Source organism: Scyliorhinus canicula, chromosome 17, assembly GCF_902713615.1.
Source record: "Scyliorhinus canicula chromosome 17, sScyCan1.1, whole genome shotgun sequence".
NCBI classification, from domain to species: Eukaryota; Metazoa; Chordata; class Chondrichthyes; order Carcharhiniformes; family Scyliorhinidae; genus Scyliorhinus; species Scyliorhinus canicula.
The window spans coordinates 122,394,521-122,419,393 of NC_052162.1; the positions used below are offsets into that span (position 1 = coordinate 122,394,521).

The 24,873-nt window shown below is 45.7% G+C and overlaps 2 protein-coding genes across 2 annotated transcripts; one reads left to right on the forward strand and one right to left on the reverse strand.

Moving 5' to 3' along the window:
* Nucleotides 1-11,959: 11,959 nt before the first annotated feature.
* Nucleotides 11,960-18,939, reverse strand: LOC119951790 (zinc finger protein 229-like). Its single transcript, XM_038775143.1, has 2 exons — nucleotides 18,549-18,939; nucleotides 11,960-13,930 (listed from the first exon to the last, which is right to left on the reverse strand). The coding sequence occupies exon 2, from the start codon at nucleotides 13,586-13,588 to the stop codon at nucleotides 12,578-12,580; it is 1,011 nt and encodes a 336-aa protein (XP_038631071.1). The 5' UTR covers nucleotides 13,589-13,930; nucleotides 18,549-18,939; the 3' UTR covers nucleotides 11,960-12,577.
* Nucleotides 18,940-19,178: 239 nt separating this feature from the next.
* Nucleotides 19,179-20,847, forward strand: LOC119951840 (gastrula zinc finger protein XlCGF7.1-like). The gene is made up of 2 exons (XM_038775215.1): nucleotides 19,179-19,205; nucleotides 19,402-20,847. The coding sequence occupies exon 2, from the start codon at nucleotides 19,757-19,759 to the stop codon at nucleotides 20,429-20,431; it is 675 nt and encodes a 224-aa protein (XP_038631143.1). The 5' UTR covers nucleotides 19,179-19,205; nucleotides 19,402-19,756; the 3' UTR covers nucleotides 20,432-20,847.
* Nucleotides 20,848-24,873: the final 4,026 nt, after the last annotated feature.

Consider the following 24,873-nt stretch of genomic DNA (forward strand, 5'->3'; position numbering starts at 1 on the left):
GGTTAACGGTAGGGTTCTTGGCAATGTAGAGGAGCAGAGAGATCTTGGGGTCTATGTTCATAGATCTTTGAAAGTTGCCACTCAAGTGGATAGAGCTGTGAAGAAGGCCTATGGTGTGCTCGGGTTCATTAGCAGAGTGATTGAATTTTAGAGCCGTGAGGTGATGATGCAGCTGTACAAAACCTTGGTAAGGCCACATTTGGAGTACTGTGTGCAGTTCTGGTTGCCTCATTTTAGGAAGGATGTGGAAGCTTTGGAAAGGGTGCAAAGGAGATTTACCAGGATGTTGCCTGGAATGGAGAGTAGGTCTTACGAGGAAATGTTGAGGGTGCTAGGCCTTTTCTCATTAGAACGGAGAAGGATGAGGGGTGACCTGATAGAGGGTGATAAGATGATCAGGGGAATAGATAGAGCAGACAGTCAGAGACTTTTCCCCCGGGTGGAACAAACCATTACAAGGGGACATAAATTTAAGGTAAATGGTGGAAGATATAGGGGGATGTCAGAGGTAGGTTCTTTACCCAGAGAGTAGTGGGGACATAGAATGCACTGCCTGTGGAAGTAGTTGAGTCGGAAACGTTAGGGACCTTCAAGCGGCTATTTGATAGGTACATGGATTATGGTAGAATAATGGAGTGTAGATTAATTTGTTCTTAAGGGCAGCACAGTAGCATTGTGGATAGCACCATTGCTTTACAGCTCCAGGGTCCCAGGTTCGATTCCAGCTTGGGTCACTGTCTGTGTGGAGTCTGCACATCCTCCCTGAGTGTGCGTGGGTTTCCTCTGGGTGCTCCAGTTTCCTTCCACAGTCCAAAGATGTGCAGGTTGGGTGGATTGGCCATGATAAATTGCCCTTAGTGTCCAAAAGTCTGTGATCTATGATTAACCTAGGACAAAAGTTTGGCACAACATCGTGGACCGAAGGGCCTGTTCTGTGCTGTATTTCTCTATGTTCTATGTGACAATAATAAATCAAACAAACTTGTCATAATCTTGTCCACCTCTCTCAAATCTCCCTTCGATCTCCTTTGCTCCAAGGTGAACAATCCCAGCCTGACCTGAACAAACAAACAGAATATGTTAATACCTGGGATCGGACGGGAATGTTTAATTTCTGTTTGAATGATACTGGGAATATTGTCCTGGACAATAAATGATTGGAATATTTACCTTGGGTGTGATTGAATGGAATATATCAATCTGGTATCCACCTACGTTCTAGTGAAAGTCTGGAATGTGTAGTTGGGATGAATAAGTTGATCACTATCTCTTGGAAATATTTCCATGCTTTTAAAAAAAATTTAGAGGATCCAATTATTTTATTCCAATAAAGGGGCAATTTAGCATGGGCAATCTACCTATCCTGCACATCTTTGGGTTGTGGAGGTCAGACCCATGCAGACACGGGGGAATGTGCAAATTCCTCACAGACAGTGACCTGGGGCCGGGATCGAACCCGGATCCTCGGCACCATGAGGTAGCAGTGCTAACCACTGTGCCACCCAGATATATTTACACCCTGGCCAATGAACTTTGTTTTTAAAAACCCACATTTGAAAGCCCGGCCACGACATGAAATATCAGCACCAAAACAGGGCAGATCAGAAAGACAGACACTCACTTTGATATTTTCATCAGAGCATCTGAGAGTTAAGTATATGTGACATGATTTTGGGATCCCGGTGTGGGTGTGCAGTTGTGATCTGTTACATGTGAAAAATAACAAGCTTAAATTCATGGTGAAATGGACTGAAGACCGGGTCCCAAACACACACAGCTACTGGAGACACAGCAGGAGATGAAATGGTTAATGTGGCCAGGCTATTGAGACACCATTGTGACATCATCAAGACATTGACACACACTCCAGAGAGAAACTGACTTTAAAACAATCCGGATAGAATTAAACACACTGGACATGGGCAAAGTGGGAGTGAAATTAAAGTGATAATGGGACAATGAAGGGCTTGGGAGAAATAATAGAGTAAGAACTGTCCACAAAGAGAGAGCTGGAGACTCTTTTACATCCGTGTTTGATCTGTTCCTTGAAGCATCTGTCCTAATGTACCAGTGACTGAGAACTCAAGGCGCTCCTTCAGAAGAGAAGATGGAGTAGATATTACCCCAGACGGAGCCAAGACAGAAATGGGAAATAATGAAGTGACATTGAGTGGGGATCAGAAAGACTCCCCCCCCCCCCCCCCCCCCCCCAACCCTCTCGGTGTGGACTGTAAGAATTCTGGGGGACTCCCTACTTCAGGTTTTCTTGCTAATGAGTGAACATTAAATTAAATTCTATGACTGGCTGTGGATTTATTTTGAATTCGATTGTTACACTTCTCCTGTTTTTATTCCTGTTGTGATTACGCTCTGGGTAAGGAAGGTTGACAGGTGACTGGATGGGAAATTGTGGTTTGGGTCTTCACTGACCAAATGTTTTATTGATCCGAAAGGTGTAAATGGGACCAAACTCCAGCAGAAATCGAGCAGAGCTGAGAACAGATGACTTGCTGTGTGGGAACAGGGAGATAAACAGCTCCCAGAGGACAGAGAAAACAGAGTGCCTGGAATCCTAGACAACACCTGGGTGTCAAGGCCACCATGTTTTCACTGCTTGGCATGGGAATGCTGACTCCCTGTGCTGGGGACGGAGCGTGGGGAAGACAATTGTTTGAGAGTTTGACGTGGCTTGGGTGGGTACAGATGGTTCAATGACAGGCTTTGTAATTCGTTCATGTGCCAAGAATCTTTTTTAAATCCTTGTCTGATCCATGTGTCCCTTTTTATTACTGTCTTGCTGGCTGCTGCACCATTGCAGATTCTGGGTTTGAACAACAGACTTTGGCAACCCCCCCGGCTGCAAACTGTTAGTTGAACTGGCCAAAGGGATTCCCCTCTGTGCTGTGTGGTAGGGTCCCGTGATCTAACTTTGATGGACTTGGCTAGCAGTCAATCAGCTCTTCTAAAATTCTGAGATTTACCCCATTCTTCATTCTGATTGGTGGAACCGTTCAGAAACTTCTGAAGGGAAGGCTAGGAGAAGAAGCAATTTCTATTTTAATTCACTTCTACTTAGACCTAGAAGGCAGCACACAGCAAGTCTGGACTCTCTCTATTATCTCTCTGCCTGGTGATTTAAAATGCTTCCAGCCAGCCTGTGAAAGTTCCACTGGAAGCTAAAGCAGATTCTCTCTCAGCTGAGGGCTTGTGACCAAATACCTTCCTCTTTCTGCACAACCTGGGAGCTGTTGGCAAGTTGTCATCTCTGTTCTGATTATGCAACTGAGAGGCCAGAGCTCTGAGTTTTCTCTCATCTGTTGGACTCCTCCTGGGGGTTCCGGATAAAGAGAGGGGCCATTGAAAATCCATTTAAAACTCTCATGTTGAGAACTTCAGTGAGGCTGGTTGTCCGTCTGGTGGTCCATCAGTGACCCTGACTCCACCACTCCCTGGGGAAGAGAGATTCACAGACCCATAGACCTCAGGGGAAAGAAATATCCTCATCTGTGTCTTCAATGGGAAACCCCTTTTAAATGTAGTTCTAGTCTCTGCCACAAGGGGAAACATTCTCTCCGCATTCTCTCTGTCAGTTCCACTCAGGATTTCATGTATTTCAATAAGATCATCTCTCATTCTTCTAAACTGCAATGGATTCAGTCCCAACCTGTCAAACCTTTCCTCAGAGGATAACCCCCCTCATTCCAGGAATCCAGAGAGTCAACCTCCTCTGAACTGCTTCTAATGCAACTATATCATTTCTGAAATCAGAAGACCCAATCTGTATACAGTGCTCTAAATATGGTCTCACCAAGGCCCTGTACAACTGCAGCAAAACATCCCGACTTTTATATTCCAGCCCCTTTGCAACAAATGACAATATTCCATTATCCTTCCTAATCACTTGCTGTACCTGCAAACTAACTTATTGTGGTTCCTGTATCAGGATATCCAGATCCCTCTGCACCTCAGAGTTCTGCAATCTCTCTCCAATTAAATAATGTTCTGTTTTATTTAATCCTTTTTGCTAAAGTGGGCACATCCATATTTTCCCACGTTATGCTCTGTCTGTCAATGTGTTCCCACTCACTCAATCTGTTTGTTGTCCTTTGCAGACTCCTTAAGTCCCTTCACAAATTACTTTCTGAACTATCTTTGTGTCATCAGAAAATGTAACTGCCATACATTCAATCCCATCATCCAACTCCTTAATATAGATTGTAAATAGTTGAGGGCCCAGCACTGATCCTTGTGATATTCCACTTGTCACATCTTACCAACCCAAACATAACCCAATTATGCCCCCTCTCTGCTTCCTGTTAGCTAACCAACCCTCTATCCATGCTGAAATGTTGCTGCTCCCCCCCACTCCACCCCCCATCCCACCACCATGAGCTCTTACTATGTGTAATAACCTTTGATGTGGCATCCTGGGGAATACCTTCTGGAAACCTAGATAAACCACATCTACAGGTTCCCCTTTATTTACATCCCTTGTTACTTCCTGAAAAAGATTCAATAAATTAGTCAATCCCGATTTTCAAACATTGTGCCAAAAGAAAACTAAAATCTCCTCTCCCCCTCTGGCTCCTTTACCAATTAGCTTAAGAGAGACTCACCTTTGCTTAAAGAGCCTGTGAACCTCTTTCACCCACTTTCCCCAAAGTGAATGACTTCAAGCAGAAAAATAACAAAAATAAAATATTTTCTTTTTAAAAAAATATTTTTAATTCAAATTTTAACATTTTCACAAAAAAGAAAACAATAACAGAAAATTCAAAGAACAAAAAAAAAACAGAATCCCCCCCCCCCCCCCCACCGTAAATACAAAAGAGAAACAATAAATTAACGCCCGTCATTGGCCAAAGACAGATATTCAACCCAAAACAAAAACAAAAAGACAACCCCGCCCTCCCCCCGGGTTGCTGCTGCTGCTGACCTTTTGTTTTTACCGTTCTGCCAGGAGATCTAGGAATGGTTGCCATCTCCTGAAAAACCCCTGCACTGACCCCCTTAGGGCAAATTTAATCCTCACCAATTTAATAAACCCCGCCATGTTGTTGACCCAGGCCTCCACGCTTGGGGGCCCCTCATCCTTCCACTGAAGAAGAATCCTCCGCCGGGCTGCCAGGGACGTAAAGGCCAAAACACCAGCCTCTTTCGCCTCCTGCACTCCCGGTTCCACTGCAACCCCAAATATTGCGAGTCCCCAGCCTGGATTGACCCTGGATCCTACCACCCTCGATACTGTCCTTGCTACACCCTTCCAAAATTCCCCCAGCGCTGGGCATGCCCAGAACACGTGGACATGGTTTGCTGGGCTCGCTGAGCACCTAATACACCTGTCCTCGGTCCCAAAAAACCGGATCACCCTTGTCCCGGTCATGTGAGCCCTATGCAGTACCGTAAACTGTATGAGGCTAAGCCTCGCACACAACGAGGAGGAGTTCACCCTTTCTAGGGCATCCGCCCATGTCCCCTCCTCAATCCCCTCACCAAGCTCCTCCTCCCATTTATCTTTCAGCTCCTCCACCGAGGCCTCACCTACCTCCTGCATCATCTGGTACACTTCCGAGATCCTCCCCTCTCCAACCCATACCCCCGAGAGCACCCTGTCCTGAACCCCACGCGGCGGCAGCAGGGGGAACCCCGCCACCTGACAAACGCACTTGCATATACCTAAAGGTGTTCCCTGGGGGGAGCCTGAACTTCCCTTCCAGCTCACCCAGGCTCACAAACCCCGTCTATAAACAGGTCCCCCAGCCTCCTTGCACCTGCCCATAGCCAACTCAGGAACCCACCATCAATTCTCCCTGGAACAAACCGGTGGTTCCCCCGTATTGGGGACCCCATCGAGGCCCCCACCTCCCCCCTGTGTCGCCTCCATTGCCCCCAAATCTTGAGGGTAGCTGCCACCACTGGGCTCGTGGTATACGTCATTGGAGGGAGCGGCAGCGGCGCCATTGCCAGCGCTTTCAGGCCCGTACCCACACAGGATGCCTCTTCCATGCTGCCCCCTCCCCGTCCATTACCCACTTACACACCATCGCTGCGTTGGCAGCCCAATAATACCCACAGAGGTTGGGCAACGCCAGCCCCCCCATCCCTGCCCCGCTCCAAGAACACCTGTCTCACCCTTGGAGTCCTGTGTGCCCACACAAACCCCGTAATGCTCCTGTTAACCGGCCTGAAAAAGGCCTAAAATCAAATATTTTCAATGAAACAAGTTTATTAATGAAATTGAACATGGTTTTATTTAAAAATATCGGAACATTACTTGCAGATCAAAGACAACCAGAGTAAAAGAATAACCATGAAAGGATGTTCACAGTATTTGGGACCCAAATGTTTCTCTTCGGTTCCTCTGTAGCCTGTTCCCGTGACTCCCCACTTTGGACACAGGAGCACTGAACCCTGGGTTCAAGATACCATCAGCCCTGATTATCCCCATCCCCTGATTTCCCAGTCAGTCCTCTATTAGTGTGACACCCATGGCAGATTCCCAACTGGGGAACAGGCCCTGTTCTTCTCAGCTACATTCAGCCCTCAGCTCAGTTCCCTCGCTGTCATTGACACGATCAATAACGAGACAGAAAGGTGCCCGAAGCTCAAATCGAAGTCAAAACTTGTGGATTGCAATCTCTGTAAAGATCAGTAACTTCAAAACAAAAATCAAATCTCCAGTCAACAAATTAAAGGATCACATGACAGGACATAAGGTTTTATAACTTTTACTGCAACAAACAAACGAGAAGCAACATTAACTAAACATTATTTTTGGAGGAAACCTACACCTTAAAAGTATCAGTGCAAAGTGATTATTCATTCCCGAGGGTTCAGTTCGTTTCCTTTCCCAATTTGGTAGCTGTTAACTGTGAAAGATTGGCTAGTGAGCAGAAAACTGAGACTAAGCATAAATAGGTCATTTGCAGGTTGGCAAGATATAACAAATGGTGTGTCACAGGGATCAGTGCTGGGGAGTCAATCTTTTACAATTTATATCAATGACTTGGATGATGGGTCTGAAGGTATGATTGTTGAGTTTGCTGATGATGCAGGCAAAAAGGAAAAGGAGGTGGTGTTGCATTGATAATAAGGGACGGCATCAGTACATTAATAAGGGAGGATCTCAGATCAGGAATACACAATGTGGAATCTGTTTGGGTGGAGCTAAGAAACAGCATGGGACGGGTTTGGTGCCAGAGGCACAGAGCTGCCTATTTACCCTGGCCACCCTGAGGAGGCTGTACAGTTGTTTACAGCACTGTTGGCCTGTCCGGATGGTGTTGCTCATGGAGGGTACAGCCTCTGCCACCTGCGCCCAGGCACAATGAACGGCGGCAGCTGGCAGCCTCCTTCCCGGGCCACGGTACAGGGTTGCCCACCTCTCCTCCACTGCGTCCAGCCGGGTCTCAAGCCCGGTGTCCGTAAAGCAGAATGCCACTCTCCTCACTGCCATCTTGTTGGCTGGGATGGTGTGTATGTGGAGTGAAGTGTGTTTATGCTGCTTGTTCAGCCTCCTGGGCGTCAATCGTGAATCCGGCAAATCCGGCACCGTTTCTCATTGGAACGGATTGTGTTCCGTGTGCTGCCGGTCCTGGCCCCATAACAGTCATTGGTGCGGCGCCAGTTTTGTTATCATAGGACTCGCGAATCCTACCCCAGTATCAACACTTAGTCTCAGGAATGGAGAATTCATCCAAAGAAATCTCCAGAATTAGAGATCTAAGTGACAAGGGAGGATGAGGAATAAAGGATGACGAAGAGACTGCATTGGAGAAATTAATGGAATTGAATATTGATGAGTCCCCAGGGCCTGATATTCTACATCCCAGAGAGTTGAAAGAAGTTGCTCTAGAGATTGCGGATACATTGGTGATCACCTTCCACAATTCTAGGTAAACAAAGGACAACCGAGTGTATAAATCACATAACTTTATTCCACAAGCAGTAAAACAGTTACCCTTAAATTATCCCACTAATTACAGGCCAAAGATTCTCAATAGTACCCGAGCCGATGGACTCATTCGAGCTGCGGGTTCGATTCTGTATCTCAATCTCCTCGGGGTCCTCTTCCGAGAAGATGGGTCTCGCCGCTGCTTCTTTCCGTCTCTGGTCAGTCGTCTCGATTACCTCTGCGTGGAATCTTCACTGCTGGGCGGTCCGAGGGTTCGATCATTATATCCTTTCTGTGTCCTTCCAGAATGTTCTCTGACCCCAGCCGATGAGGTCACAGGGTGGGTGTGGCACCACCCAATGGAGTTACTAATGGCCACTCAGCAGAACACCAGGAATCTGTCCACCGGAGTCTATTTCCCGGTGCATTGTCTGTTATGTAACTTTGTCTATTCAAAACAATCAATCGATGAACAGAGCCAATTATCTCTTGATTGGTGATTGATAGAACAGAGCAGCTCCAGACATGGGCTAGCAGCTTGTCGGAGTTCGGTGTATTCAGGCTGGTTGCTGGAGCTGCTGTGGCTCCATTTAAAATGGCCAATTTTTAATTTAAAGTCTCTGATTTTATCGAGCCTAAAATACAGGCCACTGCACATTTTACCAGAGGACTATCCTATGGTGAGACATTGGGGAAACTGGGCCTGTATTCACAGTTGTCTGTGCTAGATTGGGAAATTACAATAAAAGCTATGACGATAGACAGGAAATCACAAGTATTTGAGGAATTGTTACATATTTACATAAAATATAGACTCCCTTAATAAACAAAAATCCAACAGAAGTTTTGCAACCGTGGCTAATAAGCAAAGTTAAAGATTGCATTAGATCAAAGGAAGAGGTTCATAAAGTGGCCAAAATCGTAGTAAGCCTGAGGATTGGGAACTTGGTCATCCTTTGCTGAAAACCAAACCAAGAGACTGATAAAGAAAGAGAAAATAGAATATGAGAGCAAACAGGCGAGAAACATAAAACCGACAGGAAAAGCTCCTCTAGGAATGTGAAAAGGAAAAGATTAGCAAAGACCAATGTGGGTCCATTCCAGGCAGAGACAGGAGAGTTTATAATGGGGAATAAGGAAATGGCAGAGAAACTAAACAATGTGTGTCTGTCTTCACGGAGGAAGATACAGAAATTTCCCCCAAACATGAGAACACCAAGGGACTGGTGAGAATGAGGAACTGAAACAGATTGGTAATCGTGAAAAATTAGTACTGGAGAAATTAATGTGGTTGAAAATTAATAAATAGTATTTTTTCCATGTATGGAATGATCTGTCTGGACTGTACATAGAACAATACTTTTCACTGTACCTCAGTACACGTGGCAATAAAGAAATAAATCAAAAATCTCCAAAAGCTGATGCTCTACATCCCAGAGAGTGGAAAGAGGCGGCTGGAGAGATAGTGGATACATTGGTAATCATCTTTCAAAATTCTATAGATTGGAAGGTGGTAAATGTAAGCCCACTATTTAAGGAGGGAGAGAGGAAACAGGGAACCACAGACCACCGGGGATGGCAGGACTGTCCTATGAATAGAGATTGGGGAAACTGGGCCTGTATTCACGAGAGTTTTGAAGAATGAGAGGGGATCTCACCAAAACTTCTAAGATACCGAAAGGAATAGACAGGGTGGGTGCAGGTGAGATGTTTCCCCTGTTGGAGAGTCTGGAACCAGGGGACACAATTTCAAAATAAGGGGGAAGCCACTTAGGACGGGTCTCGGAGGAGACATTTCTTTACTCAGAGGGTTGTGAATCTTTGGAATTCTCTACCCCAGAGGGCTGTGGGAGCTCAGTCACTGAGTGTGTTTAAAGCAGAGACTGACAGATTTCTAAATACCAATAACACTGGGATATGGGGATAGTGTGGGGGAAAAGGCATTGAAGTGGATGATCAGCCATGATCGTATTGAATGGTGGAACAGGCTCGATGGGCTGAATGGCCAACTCCTGCTCCTATGTTCCAATGATACAAAGATAGATAGGAAAGTAAATTGTGAAGGGGATATAAGGAGGTTACAAAAGGAGGTAGATAGGTTACATGAGTGGGAAACCCTACTCTACTCCCTGTACACACACGACTGCGTGGTAAAACTTGGTTCCAACTCCATCTACAAGTTTGCTGACGATACGACCATAGTGGGCTGGATCTCGAATAACGACGAGTCAGAATACAGGAGGGACTTGAGAACCTAGTGGAGTGGTGTAACGACAACAATTTCTCCCTCAATGCCGGCATTGAGCTGGTCATTGACTTCAGGAAGGAAAGTACCGTTGAACCTGTCAGCATCAACGGGGCCGAGGTGAAGATGGTGAGCAGTTTCAAATTCCTGGGGGTGCACATCACCAAAAATCTGTCCTGGTCCACTTATGTTGACGCTTTCACCAAGAAAGCACAACAGCACCTATACTTCCTCAGGAAACTAAGGAAATTCGGCATGTCCACATTAACCCTTACCAACTTTTACAGATGCACCACAGAAAGCATCCTATTGGGCTGCATCACAGCCTGGTATGGCAGCTGCTCGGCCCAGGACCGCAAGAAACTTCAGAGAGTCGTGAATACTGCCCAGTCCATCACACGAACCTGCCTCCCATTCATTGACTCCATCTACACCTCTCGCTGCCTGGGGAAAGCGGGAACCATAATCAAAGATCCCTCCCACCCGGCTTACTCACTCTTCCAACTTCTTCCATCGGGCAGGAGATACAGAAGTCTGAGAACACGCACAAACAGACTCAAAAACAGCTTCTTCCCCACTGTCATCAGACTCCTAAACGACCCCCTTATTGACTGACCTCATTAACACTACACCCTGTATGCTTCATCCGATGCCAGTGCTTATGTAGTTACATTGTATATCTTGTGTTGTCCTATCATGTATTTTCTTGAATTTTGTTTAATTCCCTTTTCTTCCCATGTACCGAATGATCTGTTGATAGCTTGCAGAAAAATACTTTTCACTGTACCTCGGTACACGTGACAATAAACAAATCCAATCCAATCCAAAAGATCTGCCCAATCGAATATTATGTGGGGAAATGTGACATTGTCCATGTTTGCCAGAAGATTAAAAAAGCTTATTATCTAAATGGTGAGAGATTGCAGAGCTCTGAGATTCTGAGGGATCTGGGTGTCCAAGAGCATGAATCACAAAAGGCGAGTATACAGGTACAGCAAGTAATTAGGAAAGCTAATAGAATGTTATTGTTTATTGTGGGGGAATTGAATACAAAAGTCGGGAGGTTATGCTTCAGTTATACAGGACATTGGCGAGACCACACCTGGAGCACTGTGTACAGTATTGCTCTCATTTAAGGAATGATGTCAATGTGTTGGAAGCACTTCAGAGAAGGTTTACTGGACTCATACCTGGAATTGGAGGCTGGTCTTATGAGGAATGATTGGACAGGCTGGGCTTGTGTCCGATGGAGTTTAGGTGACTTGATTGAACCGTATAAGATCCTGAGGGGCCTTGACAGGGTGGATGTGGAAAGGATGTTTCCTCTTGTGGGAGAATCTGGAAATTGGACTCACTTTAAAAGTAATAACTTGCCGATTTAAGGCAGAGGAGAACTTTTTCTCTCCAAGGGTCGTGAATCTTTGGAACTCTGTTCCTCAAAGGGCAGTGGAAGCAGAGTGTTTGAATATTTTTAAGGCAGAGCTGGATAAATTCTTGCCAAGTAAGAAGGTGAAAGGTTATTGGGGGTTCAGCGGGAGTGTGGAGTTGAGGTTAAAGTCAGATCAGCCGTGAATTTATTGAATGGTGGAGCAGGCTCGAGGGGCCGAGTGGCCTACTCCTGCTCCTAATTCGTATGTTATCATATCCTTTATAATGGATTGTAGCATTTTCCCTCCTACTGATGTCAGGCTAATTGGTCTGTGGTTCCCCATTTTCTCTCTGCCCCCTTAAATAGTGGGGTTACATTTACCACCTTCCAATCTGCAGGAACCATTCCAGAATCTATAGAATTTTGAAAGATGATCACCAATGTATCCACTATCTCTACAGCCGCCTCTTTCAACACTCTGGGATGTAGAGCATCAGCTTTTGGGGATTTATTAACTATGAATCACATTAATTTCTCCAGTACTACTTTTTCACTGCTACTAATATCCTTCAGTTCCTTGTGCTCACTAGTCCCTTTTGTTCTCTCGTGTCTTTGGGACAATTTCTGTATCTTCCTCCGTGAAGACAGACACACGTTGTTTAGTTTCTCTGCCATTTCCTTATTCCCCATTATAAACTCTCCTGTCTCTGCCTGGAATGGACCCACATTGGTCTTTGCTAATCTTTCCCTTTTCACATTTCCAGAGGAGATTTTCCAGTCGGTTTTTATGTTTCTCCCCAGTTTGCCCTCATGTTCTATTTTCAGTTTATCAGTTTCTTGGTCCTCCTTTGCTGAATTCTAAACAAGTTCCCAATCCTCAGGCTTGCTACTATTTTGGCCACTTTATGAGCCTCTTCCTTTGATCTAATGAATCTTGAATATTTCTTGTTCGCCACAGTTGCATCACTTTTCCTGTCTCAGATTCCCTGAGAGAAAGAGAAGAGAGAACGAAATGCAGCCCTGGATGTAATTGAAGCAGAAACAATAACAGCAGAATCCATCACTGTGATCAATTGTGAACTTGTTGGTGTCTCAGCAGGGACGAGGAAACACAGAATCCCTTCCCACACTGAGAGCAGGTGAACGGCCTCTCCCCAGTGTGAATTAGCTGGTGTGTCTGCAGGCTGTTTGACTGAGTGAATCCTTTCCCACACTGGGAGCAGGTGAATGGTCTCTCCCCAGTGTGAACTCGCTGGTGTTTCCTCAGATTACATAACTGAGTGAATCCCTTCCCACACTGAGAGCAGGTGAACGGCCTCTCCCCAGTGTGAATCCGCTGGTGCGTCTGTAGTCTGCTTGACTCAGTGAATCCCTTCCCACACTGGGAGCAGGTGAATGGCTCCTCCCCAGAGTGAACTCGCTGGTGTTTTCTCAGATTACATAACTGAGTGAATCCCTTCCCACACTGAGAGCAGGTGAATGGCCTCTCCCCAGTGTGAATTCGCTGGTGTTTCAGCAGTCTGCTTGACTGAGTGAATCCCTTCCCACACTGGGAGCAACTGAATGGTCTCTCCCCAGTGTGAATTCTCTGGTGTGACTTCAGGCTGAATAACCCAGCGAATCCCTTCCCACACTGAGAGCAGGTGAACGGCCTCTCCCCAGTGTGAACATGCTGGTGTTTCCTCAGATTGGATACCTCAGTGAATCCCTTCCCACACTGAGAGCAGGTGAATGGCCTCTCCCCAGTGTGAAGACGCTGGTGTTTCTGCAGGCTGGATAAGCGACTGAATCCCTTCGCACACTGAGAGCAGCTGAATGGTCTCTCCCCAGTGTGAATTCTCTGGTGTGACTTCAGGCTGGACAACGCAGTGAATCCCTTCCCACACTGAGAGCAGGTGAACGGCTTCTCCCCAGTGTGAACTCGCTGGTGTTTCTGCAGGTGGGATAATTGAGTGAATCCCTTCCCACACTGAGAGCAGGTGAATGGCCTCTCCCCAGTGTGAATGCGACGATGAATCTCCAGTTTAGATGGGACTCTGAATCCCTTCCCACAGTCCCCACATTTCCACGGTTTCCCCATGTTTTGGGTCAACTCGTGTCTCTCCAGGTCAGACAATCAGCCAAAGCCTTGTCCACATACAGAACTCGTGTACAGTCTCTCCCCGCTGTGAATGGTGTGATTGTTTTTTCAGGCTGTGTAACTGGTTAAGGCTCTTTCCACAGTCAGTGCTCTGGAACACTCTCACTCGGGTGTGTGTGTCTCGGTGCTTTTCCAGTCACACTGATGTTTCAACTTCGTTGAAGTCAACAGATCGGGCAAACATTTCTCTTCTAGATTTAATGGTCGATGAACCAAGTGACTCTATCAGATCCAGACGTGATGTTTGAGATTTCTGTCTGTAAATCCTATCCTTTTAACATCCTGTAAAAGGAGTTGACAAAAGACATCACAGTCAGTACAGGATAGAAATTCAGAACAGATTATTTTAATATCTAAGGAACATTCTTCCCTCTCTCATTCCCCAAACGCTGTAAATCTCCATCCCACACACTCTCCCTCCATTCTCACTCTGTTGTATCTAATATTCACCCTCCCAATTCTCCTGAAGGTGCTGTTTCAGGCTGATTGACAGATCCCTGCTCACTGCTTCCTGTCCTGGACACAGAGACCATAACAAATAGGAGCTGCAGTTGGCCATTCAGCCCATCAAGCCTACTCGACCATTCAATGAGATAATTGGCCAATCTACCTCAGCACCATTTTTCCACACTATCCCCCATATCCCTCGATATCTTCAATATAGAGAAACCTCTCAATCTTGGTCTAAAAATACTTGATGACTGAGGCTATACAGTCCTCTGGGGTAGAGAATCCCAAAGCTTCAGCACATTGTCTTTAAATTCATTGCCGGGGCAGCACAGTGGCACAGTGGTTTGGTTTGGGTTTGATCCCGGCCCCGAGTCACTGTCCATGTGGAGTCTGCACATTCTCCCTGTGCCAGCGTGGGTCTCACCTCCACAATGTAAAGGAGCCAGAGGTGTAATTAAAGCATCATAAAAAGCATGGGCTAATGGAATGTTGTTTGGATGTTAATTAGATTTCAGCTTGGTAAGATGATGTCAGCACTGGGAGGAGCCAAGTTTGAATGATGAGGGCCTTGAGCAAAGTGTTAAACAGCTTAAAGCTAGCACGCATGGCAGAGGAAGTTTAAAAAAATGCGGATGGTTGAAATAGACGAAGATAGAAACAGCTTCACAGTTTTTTAGACTTTGAGCAGAATGCAACATGTGTTTTTTGAAATGTTTGGCAGTCTTGGGTATGATGCAAAGTCGCGGTTTTTAATGTAACACATCTATTTTGTTAAACATGAGGCAATATTTTGTAATTGACATGCGCTGGAGAGACGGTTTGAAATGTATAAAGCCTCGGAACAGCAAATAACACAGGCAGAAGAGACAAAGAGAAAAGGGGAAGAGACAGGCCAAGCCATCCGGTTCAAATTTATTCTTCGATTCGATTCGAATCAGCTCATCACTCCATGGGAATCGGAAGATGCCGGAAGACCGAAGAATAAGAACAACCACAAGCTATCAAACATAGAACATAGAACAGTACAGCACAGAACAGGCCCTTCGGCCCTCGATGTTGTGCCGAGCAATGATCACCCTACTCAAGCCCATGTATCCACCCTATACCAGTAACCCAACAACCCCCATTAACCTTATTTTTTAGGACACTACGGGCAATTTAGCATGGCCAATCCACCTAACCCGCACATCTTTGGACTGTGGGAGGAAACCGGAACACCCGGAGGAAACCCACGCACACACGGGGAGGACGTACAGACTCCGCACAGACAGTGACCCAGCCGGGAATCGAACCTTGGACCCTGGAGCTGTGAAGCATTTATGCTAACCACCATGCTACCGTGCTGCCCAAATGCTTGTATCAAGACAGAAGAAAAATCGTTCAGAGAGCTCCTGTCTGATCAACTAAAAGAGACTTTTAAATACAAAGTAATTAGTTAAGATTTTGTTAAAGCAATAAAAATAAGTGTGATGTTAAATTTAAACCTGAAATAGTGGTTTATTTCAAATCTAAACCTGAAATAGTGGTTTACACAGAAGACTCACCTTTACATCCTCAGCAGATCCAGACCCTTAAAGGACATTGAGTGGTAAGTGAGTTAGAATTCTTCCTTGTAGATTTGGGATCGTATCATAACTTGAAATATAGTTTGAAACAGATTAGTTCCCATCTTGTATCAGCAAGGGAGTCCAAGGGATAGAAGGCCTTAGAGTGGCCAACTAGTTAAGAAGTTATAGGATAGAGTAATTCAGAAAGGATTAATATCATTAGTCTTAATGAACATTGAGCATAAAAATACAGTGTGGAGTTTGCACATTCTCCCCATGTCTGCATGGGTTTTACCCCCGCAACCTAAAGATGTGCAGGTTAAGTGGATTGGCCACGCTAAATTGTCCCTTAATTGGAAAAATAAATAATTGGGTACTCTAAATTAAAAAAAAGAATATTGAATACAGGAGTCGGGATGTCTTGTTAAAGTTGTACAAGACATTGGTAAGACCACACATGGAATACTGTGTTCAGTTCTGGTCACACTATTATCGGAAGGATATTGTTAAACTAGAAAGAGTGCAGAAGAGATTTACCAGGATGCTGCCAGGACTTGATGGTCTGAGTTATAAGGAGAGGCTGGGTGGGTTGGGACTTTTCCCCCGGAGCATAGGAGGCTTTGGTGTGATCTTATAGAGGTCTATAAAATAATGAGGAGCATAGATAAGGTATATCAACATCTTTTCCTTGAGGTAGAGGACTCTAGAACTAGAGGGCATAGGTTTAGGGTTAAGGTAAGAGAAGAGAGATATAAAAGAGACCAGAGGAGAAGTTTCTTCACAGAGGGTGGTGAGCATCTGGAACGGCTGCCAGAGGCAGTGTAGAGGCGGGTACAATTTTATCCTTTAAAAAGCAGTGGTCAGTTACAAGGGCAGGGTGGGTATAGAGGGATATGGGCTAAATCCTGGCAAGTGGGACTAGCTTAGTGACATAAACTGGGCGGCATGGACAAGCTGGGCCGAAGGGCCTGGTTCCAAGCTGTAAACATCTATAACTCTACCTGGAACAAAATGAAACCTTGCCTCAAGTTTGTTAAGCTCCAATCACCAGGAGCTAAGGGAGGGTATGGTCTCCCAAAAATCAGGCTTCATCAATTGGCCTCTTGTCTTAGGTTCATAAGGGATTGTGTTCGGATGGAGCCAACATTCATTTGGCTCAATACAGAAGCAGACCAGTCAGTTCTCCCTCTATCAAAACAGGCATAGGCTGATTATGGAATGCATCACCATGCACATTTTTAATGTCTGTAATTCATTCCGAGTCATGGAATTTACAGTGCAGAAGGAGGCCTTCGGCCCATCGAGTCTGCACCGGCTCTTGGAAAGAGCACCCCAGTTAAGCCCACACCTCCACCCTATCCCCGTAAACCAGTAACCCCACCAACCTGAGGGCAATGTCGCATGGCCAATCTATCTAACCTGCACATCTTTGGACTGAGAGAGGAAACTGGAGCACCTGGAGGAAACCCACATAGACACGGGGAGAACATGCAGATTCCATACAGACAGTGATCCAAGCTGGGAATCTAACCTGGGACCCTCGAGCTGTGAAGCAACTGTGCTAACCACTGTGCTACCATGCCGCCCCTATCTGATGCATTGGGTCAAGTATGGGACTCGTATCTCAAATACACAGGCTCCAATTTGGCTGACATGCGCCTCCTGAGCTTTCCATGAGTGAATTCAATTTAACTTAGGCCGGGAGTAGGGCACAGTGCTTAGTACTGCTACCTCAGTGCCAGGGATCTAGTTTCAATTCCAGCCTTGGCTGCTGTCTGTGTGGAGTTTTCACATTCTCCTTCTGTCTTTGCGTGTCTCCGCCAGGTGCTCTGGTTTCTTCCCACTGTCCAAAGATGTGCAGCTAAAGTGGATTGGTCACGCTAAATTGCCCCTTAGTGTCCAAGATGTGTAGGTTAGGTGGGTTGACCATGATCAATGCACCGGGTTACGAGGATAGGATGGGGAGTGGGCTTCAGTGAAATGCTCTTTCTGAGGCTCAGTGCAGACTTGAAGGGACGAATAGCCTTCTGCACTATAGGAGTTCTATGTCATCTATGTTATGTTATTCATTTCAATTTGATTATGCTGTTAGTCTGTTTGTAATATTTTTGGGTTTACAACTGAATTGTTATCCTCCATTTTTATATAATCTTACCCACTTTCCCCACTCACTATTTTAATCTGTTGACTGGTTGTTCAATTGATCTGGCATTTTGTCTCGAGGCTCTGGTTCCTCAAATATCTTCTTCCAAATTCATTCTGCAATTTGTTGCTTGTATTTATGTTGGCAATATCTCTTGTTCCACTCTGTGCCCATTTTCCACCATTCTGTCTGTTACTCTGTTGCATTCATTGTTTAAAACATGATTTAAAACATGTCAATTATTAAAAACCTGTCCAACTCATCCGTGAATATATTCAATGACCCCCACACCCCACTGGTCCCTGTGGAAGAGAAATCCAGAGACTAATAACCCTCTGAGGGAAGAGATGACTGGAAGTATATAATAGAGCTAAAGAAGGCTAGAAATGATAATAAATGTACTTTATTACATTATATAAATAATATATCTAATTTGTACCATATAACATCACGAGACATGTCTCTGCCCGATATTAATTTACTGTCTCCTCAAATGTCAGCCATCTCCAGGAGAAAGAAGCCATTTAATTGTGAACATTAGGAAAGAGACCATCCTTTTAGCCAGACAAATAAATGTGTCAAGCTGAGGGAGCAAAGGATGTCAATGTCTTTAAGAGAGAGAGAGACCTGGCCCAAGCTTTCCAGAATCCGCACCCTCCCTGGATTCACTTCCTTTCCCTTCAGTTGCTGCAAGTAACCAATTGAAGGTGAGAATGAGAAAAGAAATGGAAAGGGGGAGAAAAGAAACTGTTTTACTCACAGATGTTAGAGACAGGAGGAGGTTTCAGTCTGTGTGAGGTCCCAGGTTTCCTCATTGTCCAGCTTCCGCATCAGACAACGGGGGAGCTGATTGGATGGTAGAAGAGAGTCCTTCCGGTTCACCAACTCTTCCCTTTGGTCAACAACGTTCCTGCGCACGCATAGGAATCCGCGGTGACGTCTCAGGGTTCCAGTGCGCAGGCCCGACGCGCGAACACAGCAGCTCCACCCACTCATTGTTCCCCCTCCTCCAGACAAGGTTTCCAGGCAACCGCCTGACAGCTCCGGTCAGAGCGAGAAGTCGCTCGGTGATCTCCCCTTCGGCCCGGGACTGCGCTTGCCCAAGAGAGAGGAGCGGCTGCGCATGTGCGAGGGAAAGCCCAACTCCTGACCTATCCTGCTGAGGTGTTGACCAATGGGAAGAGTTAGCCCCGGAAGGACTCTTCACCAGCCAATCAGCGCGGGCTTTGTGTGAATTGAGATTGAGTTTCACACTGACTGAAACTTCCTCCTGTCTCCAAATCTGTCAGTGAAACACTTTCTTTTCTCCCATTTTCCATTTCTTTTCTCATTCTGACCTTCAATTGGTCACTTGCAGCGACCAAAGGGAAAGGAAGTGAATCCATGGAGGGTGCAGACTCTGGAAATCTTGGCCCAGGTCTCTCTCTCTCTCTCTTAAAGACATTGAGAAGTCTTACAACACCAGGTTAAAGTCTAACAGGTTTGCTTTGAATCACTAGCTTTCGGAGCACTGCTCCTTCCTCAGCGCCTTCCATTCACCTGAGGAAGCAGCAGTGCTCCGAAGCCTAGTGATTCGAAACAAACCTGATATTTTTTGTAAATTGTTTTTCCAGGATATTAGAAGAGGAGGAATCACAGACAAAAATTGCAAGGGTCAAGTCTCGATCTGACAGTCACTCGATTCTTCGGGACCTGAATACCATCGGTCTTAGAATCTGGAAGGAGAAATGTTTGCCCGTTCTGTAGGCGTCAAAATATTTTAAACATCAGTGTGACTGGAAAAGCACCGAGACACACACACCAGAGTGAGAGTGTTCCAGAGCACTGACTGTGGAACGAGCCTTAACCAGTGACACAGTCTGAAAGAATATCACGGCATTCACAGGGCGGAGAGACCATAAATGTGGGTTCTGTGTTGTCAAGGCTTCAGCTGATTGCCTGACCCAGAGAGACACAAAGATTCGAAATATGGACAAACCGTGGAAATGTGTGGATTGTGGGAAGGGATACGGAGCCCCATCTGCACTAGAGGCTCATCGGCGCATTCACACTGGGGAGAGGCCATTCAGCTGCTCTCGGTGTGGGAAGTCATTCACTCAGTTATCCCACCTGCAGACACACCAGCGATTTCACACTGGGGAGAGGCCATTCACATGCTCCCAGTGTGGGAAGGGATTCAGTGATTCCTCCACCCTGCACAGACATCAGGCAGTTCACACTGGGGAGAAGCTGTTCACCTGCTCTCAGTGTGGGAAGGGATTCACTCAGCTATTCCCGCTGCAGACACACCAGCGAGTTCACACTGGGGAGAAGCCGTTCTCCTGCTCTCAGTGTGGGAAGGGATTCAGATATTCATCCAACCTGCGGGCACACCAGAGAGTTCACACTGGGGAGAGGCCATTCAACTGCTCTCAGTGTGGAAAGGGATTCAGTGTTTTATCCAGCCTTCAGAGAAATCAACGGGTTCACACTGGGGACAAACCGTTCACCTGCTCTGAGTGTGGGAAGGGATTCATTCAAAAATCCAACCTGCAGACACACCAGCAAATTCACTCTGGGGAGAGGCCGTTCACCTGTTCTCAATGTGGGAAGGGATTTTGTGTTTCATCACATCTGCTGAGACACCAACAAGTTCACAATTGATGACGGGTTGGATTCTGCTGTTCTTATTTCTCCTCTCAATTACCTCGAGGACTGCATTTTGTTCATTCTGACAGTTGGTCAGTGGGGATCGTTGTAGGGTTTCTTTCTGCTGGACACTCCGCTTTCACAACTTTGCCTCCAGTGGGTTGATGATATTCAAAACTTGTGAATACCAAGCTTTAAATTGCACAATAAAAGGATCACAGAGTGAAAGGGCTTTTGGAAGTTCAAAAATATATAATTCCCATTTCTGTTTGGAATCCCCTAATCATGCCATGTTGCCATGAAGATGCCATGAAGCATAATCAAGGATCCCTCCCACCCGGCTTACTCACTTTTCCAACTTCTTCCATCGGGCAGGAGATTCAGAAGTCTGAGAACACGGACGAACAGACTCAAAAACAGCTTCTTCCCCACTGTCACCAGACTCCTAAATGACCCTCTTATGGACTGACCTCATTAACACTACACCCATGTCTGCTTCATCCGATGCCAATGCTTATGTAGTACATTGTATATATTGTGTTGCCCTATTATGTATTCTCATGTATTTTCTTGAATTCTATTTAATTCCCTTTTCTTCCCATGTACTGAATGATCTGTTGAGCTGCTTGCAGAAAAATACTTTTCACTGTACCTCGGTACACGTGACAATAAACAAATCCAATCGAATCCAAGATGGGCTGTGGTGGTTATGTGGCTCTTTTGTTTAATGTATCTAGGTGCTTCTCACAGAAGAAAACTATCAGGTATGAGGGGCAAGTTGTCTGAGGTGGACGGGGAAACTGATGGGAGGTAGGGAATAGATAATAGTTAAGGAATTATTACATATTACAAGGACCAGTTAGCTCAGTTGGCTGGATGGCTGGTTTGTGATGCGAAGCGACTCCAACAACATGGATTCAACTCCCATATTGGTGGAGGTTATCCATGAACCTTGCCCCTCATCTGAGGTGTGGTGACCCTCAGGTTAAATCACCACCAGTCAGCTCTCTCTCTCTCTCAAAGGGGAGAGCAGCCTATGGTCCTCTGGGCCATTGGTGACATTCATTTTTTTTTAATGAATTTCGAGTACCTAATTTGTTTTTTCCAATTAAGAGGCAATTTGGCGTGGCCAATTGACCTCCTCTGCATATCTTTTTGGGTTGTGGGAGTGAGACCCAGGCAGACACTGGGAGAATGTTCAACGGTGACTTTCATTTCACATGAATGCAACAAATCTCAATTCTTTTTAAAAAAAATATTTTATTGAGGTTTTTGAAATTTTGTATAACAGCAACAACAGTAACATAAACAATGACATCAACATGGTAAAATAAACCCCCCCCCCCCCCCCCCCCCCCCCCCCCCCAGTCATACAGCACCCTTGGAATACTGCATCTGCTGACAGTTTAATTTTCCCCGAGAAAGTTGACGAACGGCTGCCACCTCCGGGTGAACCCAACCATTGACCCTCTTAAGGTGAACTTTATTTTCTCGAGACTGAGAAACCCAGCCATGTCACTAACCCAGGTCTCTACACTCGGGGGCTTTGAGTCCCTCCACATTAACAAGATCCGTCTCGGGGCTACCAGGGAGGTAAAGGCCAAGACGTTGGCCTCTTTCGCCCCGAACTCCCGGAACTTCCGACACTCTAAAGATCGCTACCTCCAGACTCGGCACCACCCCTGTTTTTAGTACCGTGGACATTGCCTTCACAAAACCCTGCCAAAACCCTCTGAGCTTCGGGCATGCCCAAAACATGTGGATATGATTTGCTGGGCTTCCTGCCCACCTCGCACACCTATCCTCAACCCCGAAGAACTTACTCATCCCAGCCGCTGTCATGTGTGCCCGGTGGACTACCTTAAATTGTATCCGGCTAAGCCTGGCGCACGATGGGGAGGTATTAACCCTGCTTAGGGAATCTGCCCATAGACCCGCCTATATCCACCTAGCTCATCTTCCCACTTGCCCTTAAGCTCCTCCACCTGACTTTCCTCCGACTTCGAAAGCTCCTGGTAAATATCCAATAACTTTCCCTCTCCCACCCAGGGACTGGAAACTATCCTGTATCCCCCCATGGCAGCAGCAGCGGAAAGGCCGGCACCTGTTTTCTCAGGAAGTCTCGCACCTGCAAATACCTAAAACCATTCCCCGCTGGCAATTTAAATTTATCCTCCAAAACTTTCAAGCTGGGGAAGCTCCCATCTAAATGGATCCCCATCCTTCTGATTCCTGCCCCCTGCCAACTCCGGAACCCGCCATCTAGCCTACCTGGTACAAACCTGTGGTTATTACAAATTGGGGCCAAATCAATGCTCCCTCCCGTCTCTCATATCTCCTCCATTGCCCCCAGATCCTCAGAGCCGCTACTACCACCGGACTTGTGGAGCATCGGGCTGGCGAGAACGGCAGAGATGCCGTTACCAATGCTCCCAGACTGGTGTCTTTGCATGTCGCTGCTCCATCCACTCCCATGCTGACCCCCCAATACCCACTTCCTAATCATGGCTATATTAGTCGCCCAGCAGTAATTGCAGAAGTTCGACAGCGCCAACCCACCCTCCCCCTGACTGTGCTCCAGCAACACTTTCCTCACTCGCGGGGTTTACTCACCCACACAAAGCCCAAAATAATCTTATTCACCCGCTTGAAAAAGGCCTTTGGGATGTAGATGGGGAGGTTGTGGGAATTCCACAAGAATTACTGTCAAAGAAGGAGCCAGACTCCCGAGGCTGAATTCCACAAGAATTACTGTCAAAGAAGGAGCCAGAGAGGGTTACGCTTCCACAGACTGATCACCCACATGAAGTTGGAAAAGTCAATGTCTTAAAGTTGTTCAGTAAATCATTTTAATTGAATAAACTTCTTTTTAAATTTACTATCCAGAGAATTCTGCCTTTGCCTTAATTGGTTAAAGTCCGTCTGAACCAAAGATAATTTATTAAATGGTAAGTTGGGGGTAGCTGAAATCAATTAAGTTCCAGATAACAAAATCAGATAATAGAAATCTTCAATTTAAAAACTTGCATTTCTATAGCGCCTTTCACAACCACGAAATGTCCCAAAGTGGTTTGCACCCAATGAAGTGTAGTCACTGTTGTAATGTAGGAAACACAGCAGCCAATTTACACACAGCAAGATCCCACACACAGCAATGTGATAATGAGCCAATGATCTGTTTTTAGTGATGTTGACTGAGGGATAAATATTGACCAGGACACCGGGGAAAACTTTCCTCTTCTTCAAAATAGCGGCTGTGGGAACTTTTACACCCACCTGAGAGGGGCAGACAGGGCCTCAGTTTAACATCTTATTTGAAAGAAGGCTGTTCTGACAGTGCAGCACTCCCTCAGTGCTGGGACCAGGAATGTTGGATGTAACAATACAAATTTAGAAAGGGAAAGTTACCTTTTAAAATCCCCACCCTTTCCCTCCAGTACCTAAATCTAATAATAAAAACTCAGTATAAATAACATGGACTTGACTGACAAATGTTGAAGACTCGGTTTAGAGCCACAAGTTTTAACTTCCCATTTGAACCTTGGGCATCTTTCTGTGTCTATTGCTCGTGTCAATGACAGCTAGGAGACAGAGCTGAGGGATGAATTTAGCTGAGAATAACGGGGCCTGTGCCCCAGTTGGGAAACTGCCATGGGCATCGCACTAATAGAGACAGGAAGGTGCTGGAGGACTGACTGGGAAATGGGCCTCCAACCAATTGTTATATTGGCACTCGGACGTAAAGAGAAACCCATCTCTTTAAATACATATACAGGGAAGAGGCTGCAATGAAATCTGTCCCTTTTAACCTGCACAAAAGCAGGAGGCTCAATTCACAAGCTGTAGGAGGAGTCCATTCAGCATATCGTGCCCCTGCTAGCTCATTCAAAGGATTCTCTGATTCATCCAACTGCTCTGCACTCTCCCCACAGCCCTGCAAATTCCTCCCTTTCAAGTATTTCTCCTTTGTAAAGATACTATTGAATCAGCTTACAGGCAGATCAGAACTTACTGTGTCAATAAATAAAATAAAATCTCATCTCCCCCTCTGGTTCCTCTGCCAAAATGGATCTCCAACCAATTGTTATATCGGTCAGAAGGACTCACTTTCTGTTAAAGAGCCTGTCAACCCCTCTCACCCACATTCCCTAAAGTGCATCAATTTAATCATGAAAAGTTCAGAAAAATCTAATATTTTTACTGATAAAAGTTTGTTAACGAAACAGAACATGGTTAAAAAAACACATACTGACTTGAGGATCAAAGACAACCAGAGTAAAAGGATGTTCACAATGTTCTGGATACAAATAGTTTCTCTTTAACTCCTCTATACCCTGTTCCCTGCCCTTTCTTTATACAAAATCTTTATATTGGCATTTTCAATATTGTACACGTTGCCGTTCGTTTTTATTTATTGCACAGTCACAAAGGTTTCTTCTTGGGTTTCTCTATTTACA

Coding starts and splice junctions, on each gene's coding strand:
- LOC119951840 (XM_038775215.1), top strand. CDS start 19,757: ATGGACAAACCGTGGAAATGTGTGGATTGTGGGAAGGGATACGGAGCC.
- LOC119951790 (XM_038775143.1), bottom strand. CDS start 13,588: ATGGGGAAACCGTGGAAATGTGGGGACTGTGGGAAGGGATTCAGAGTC.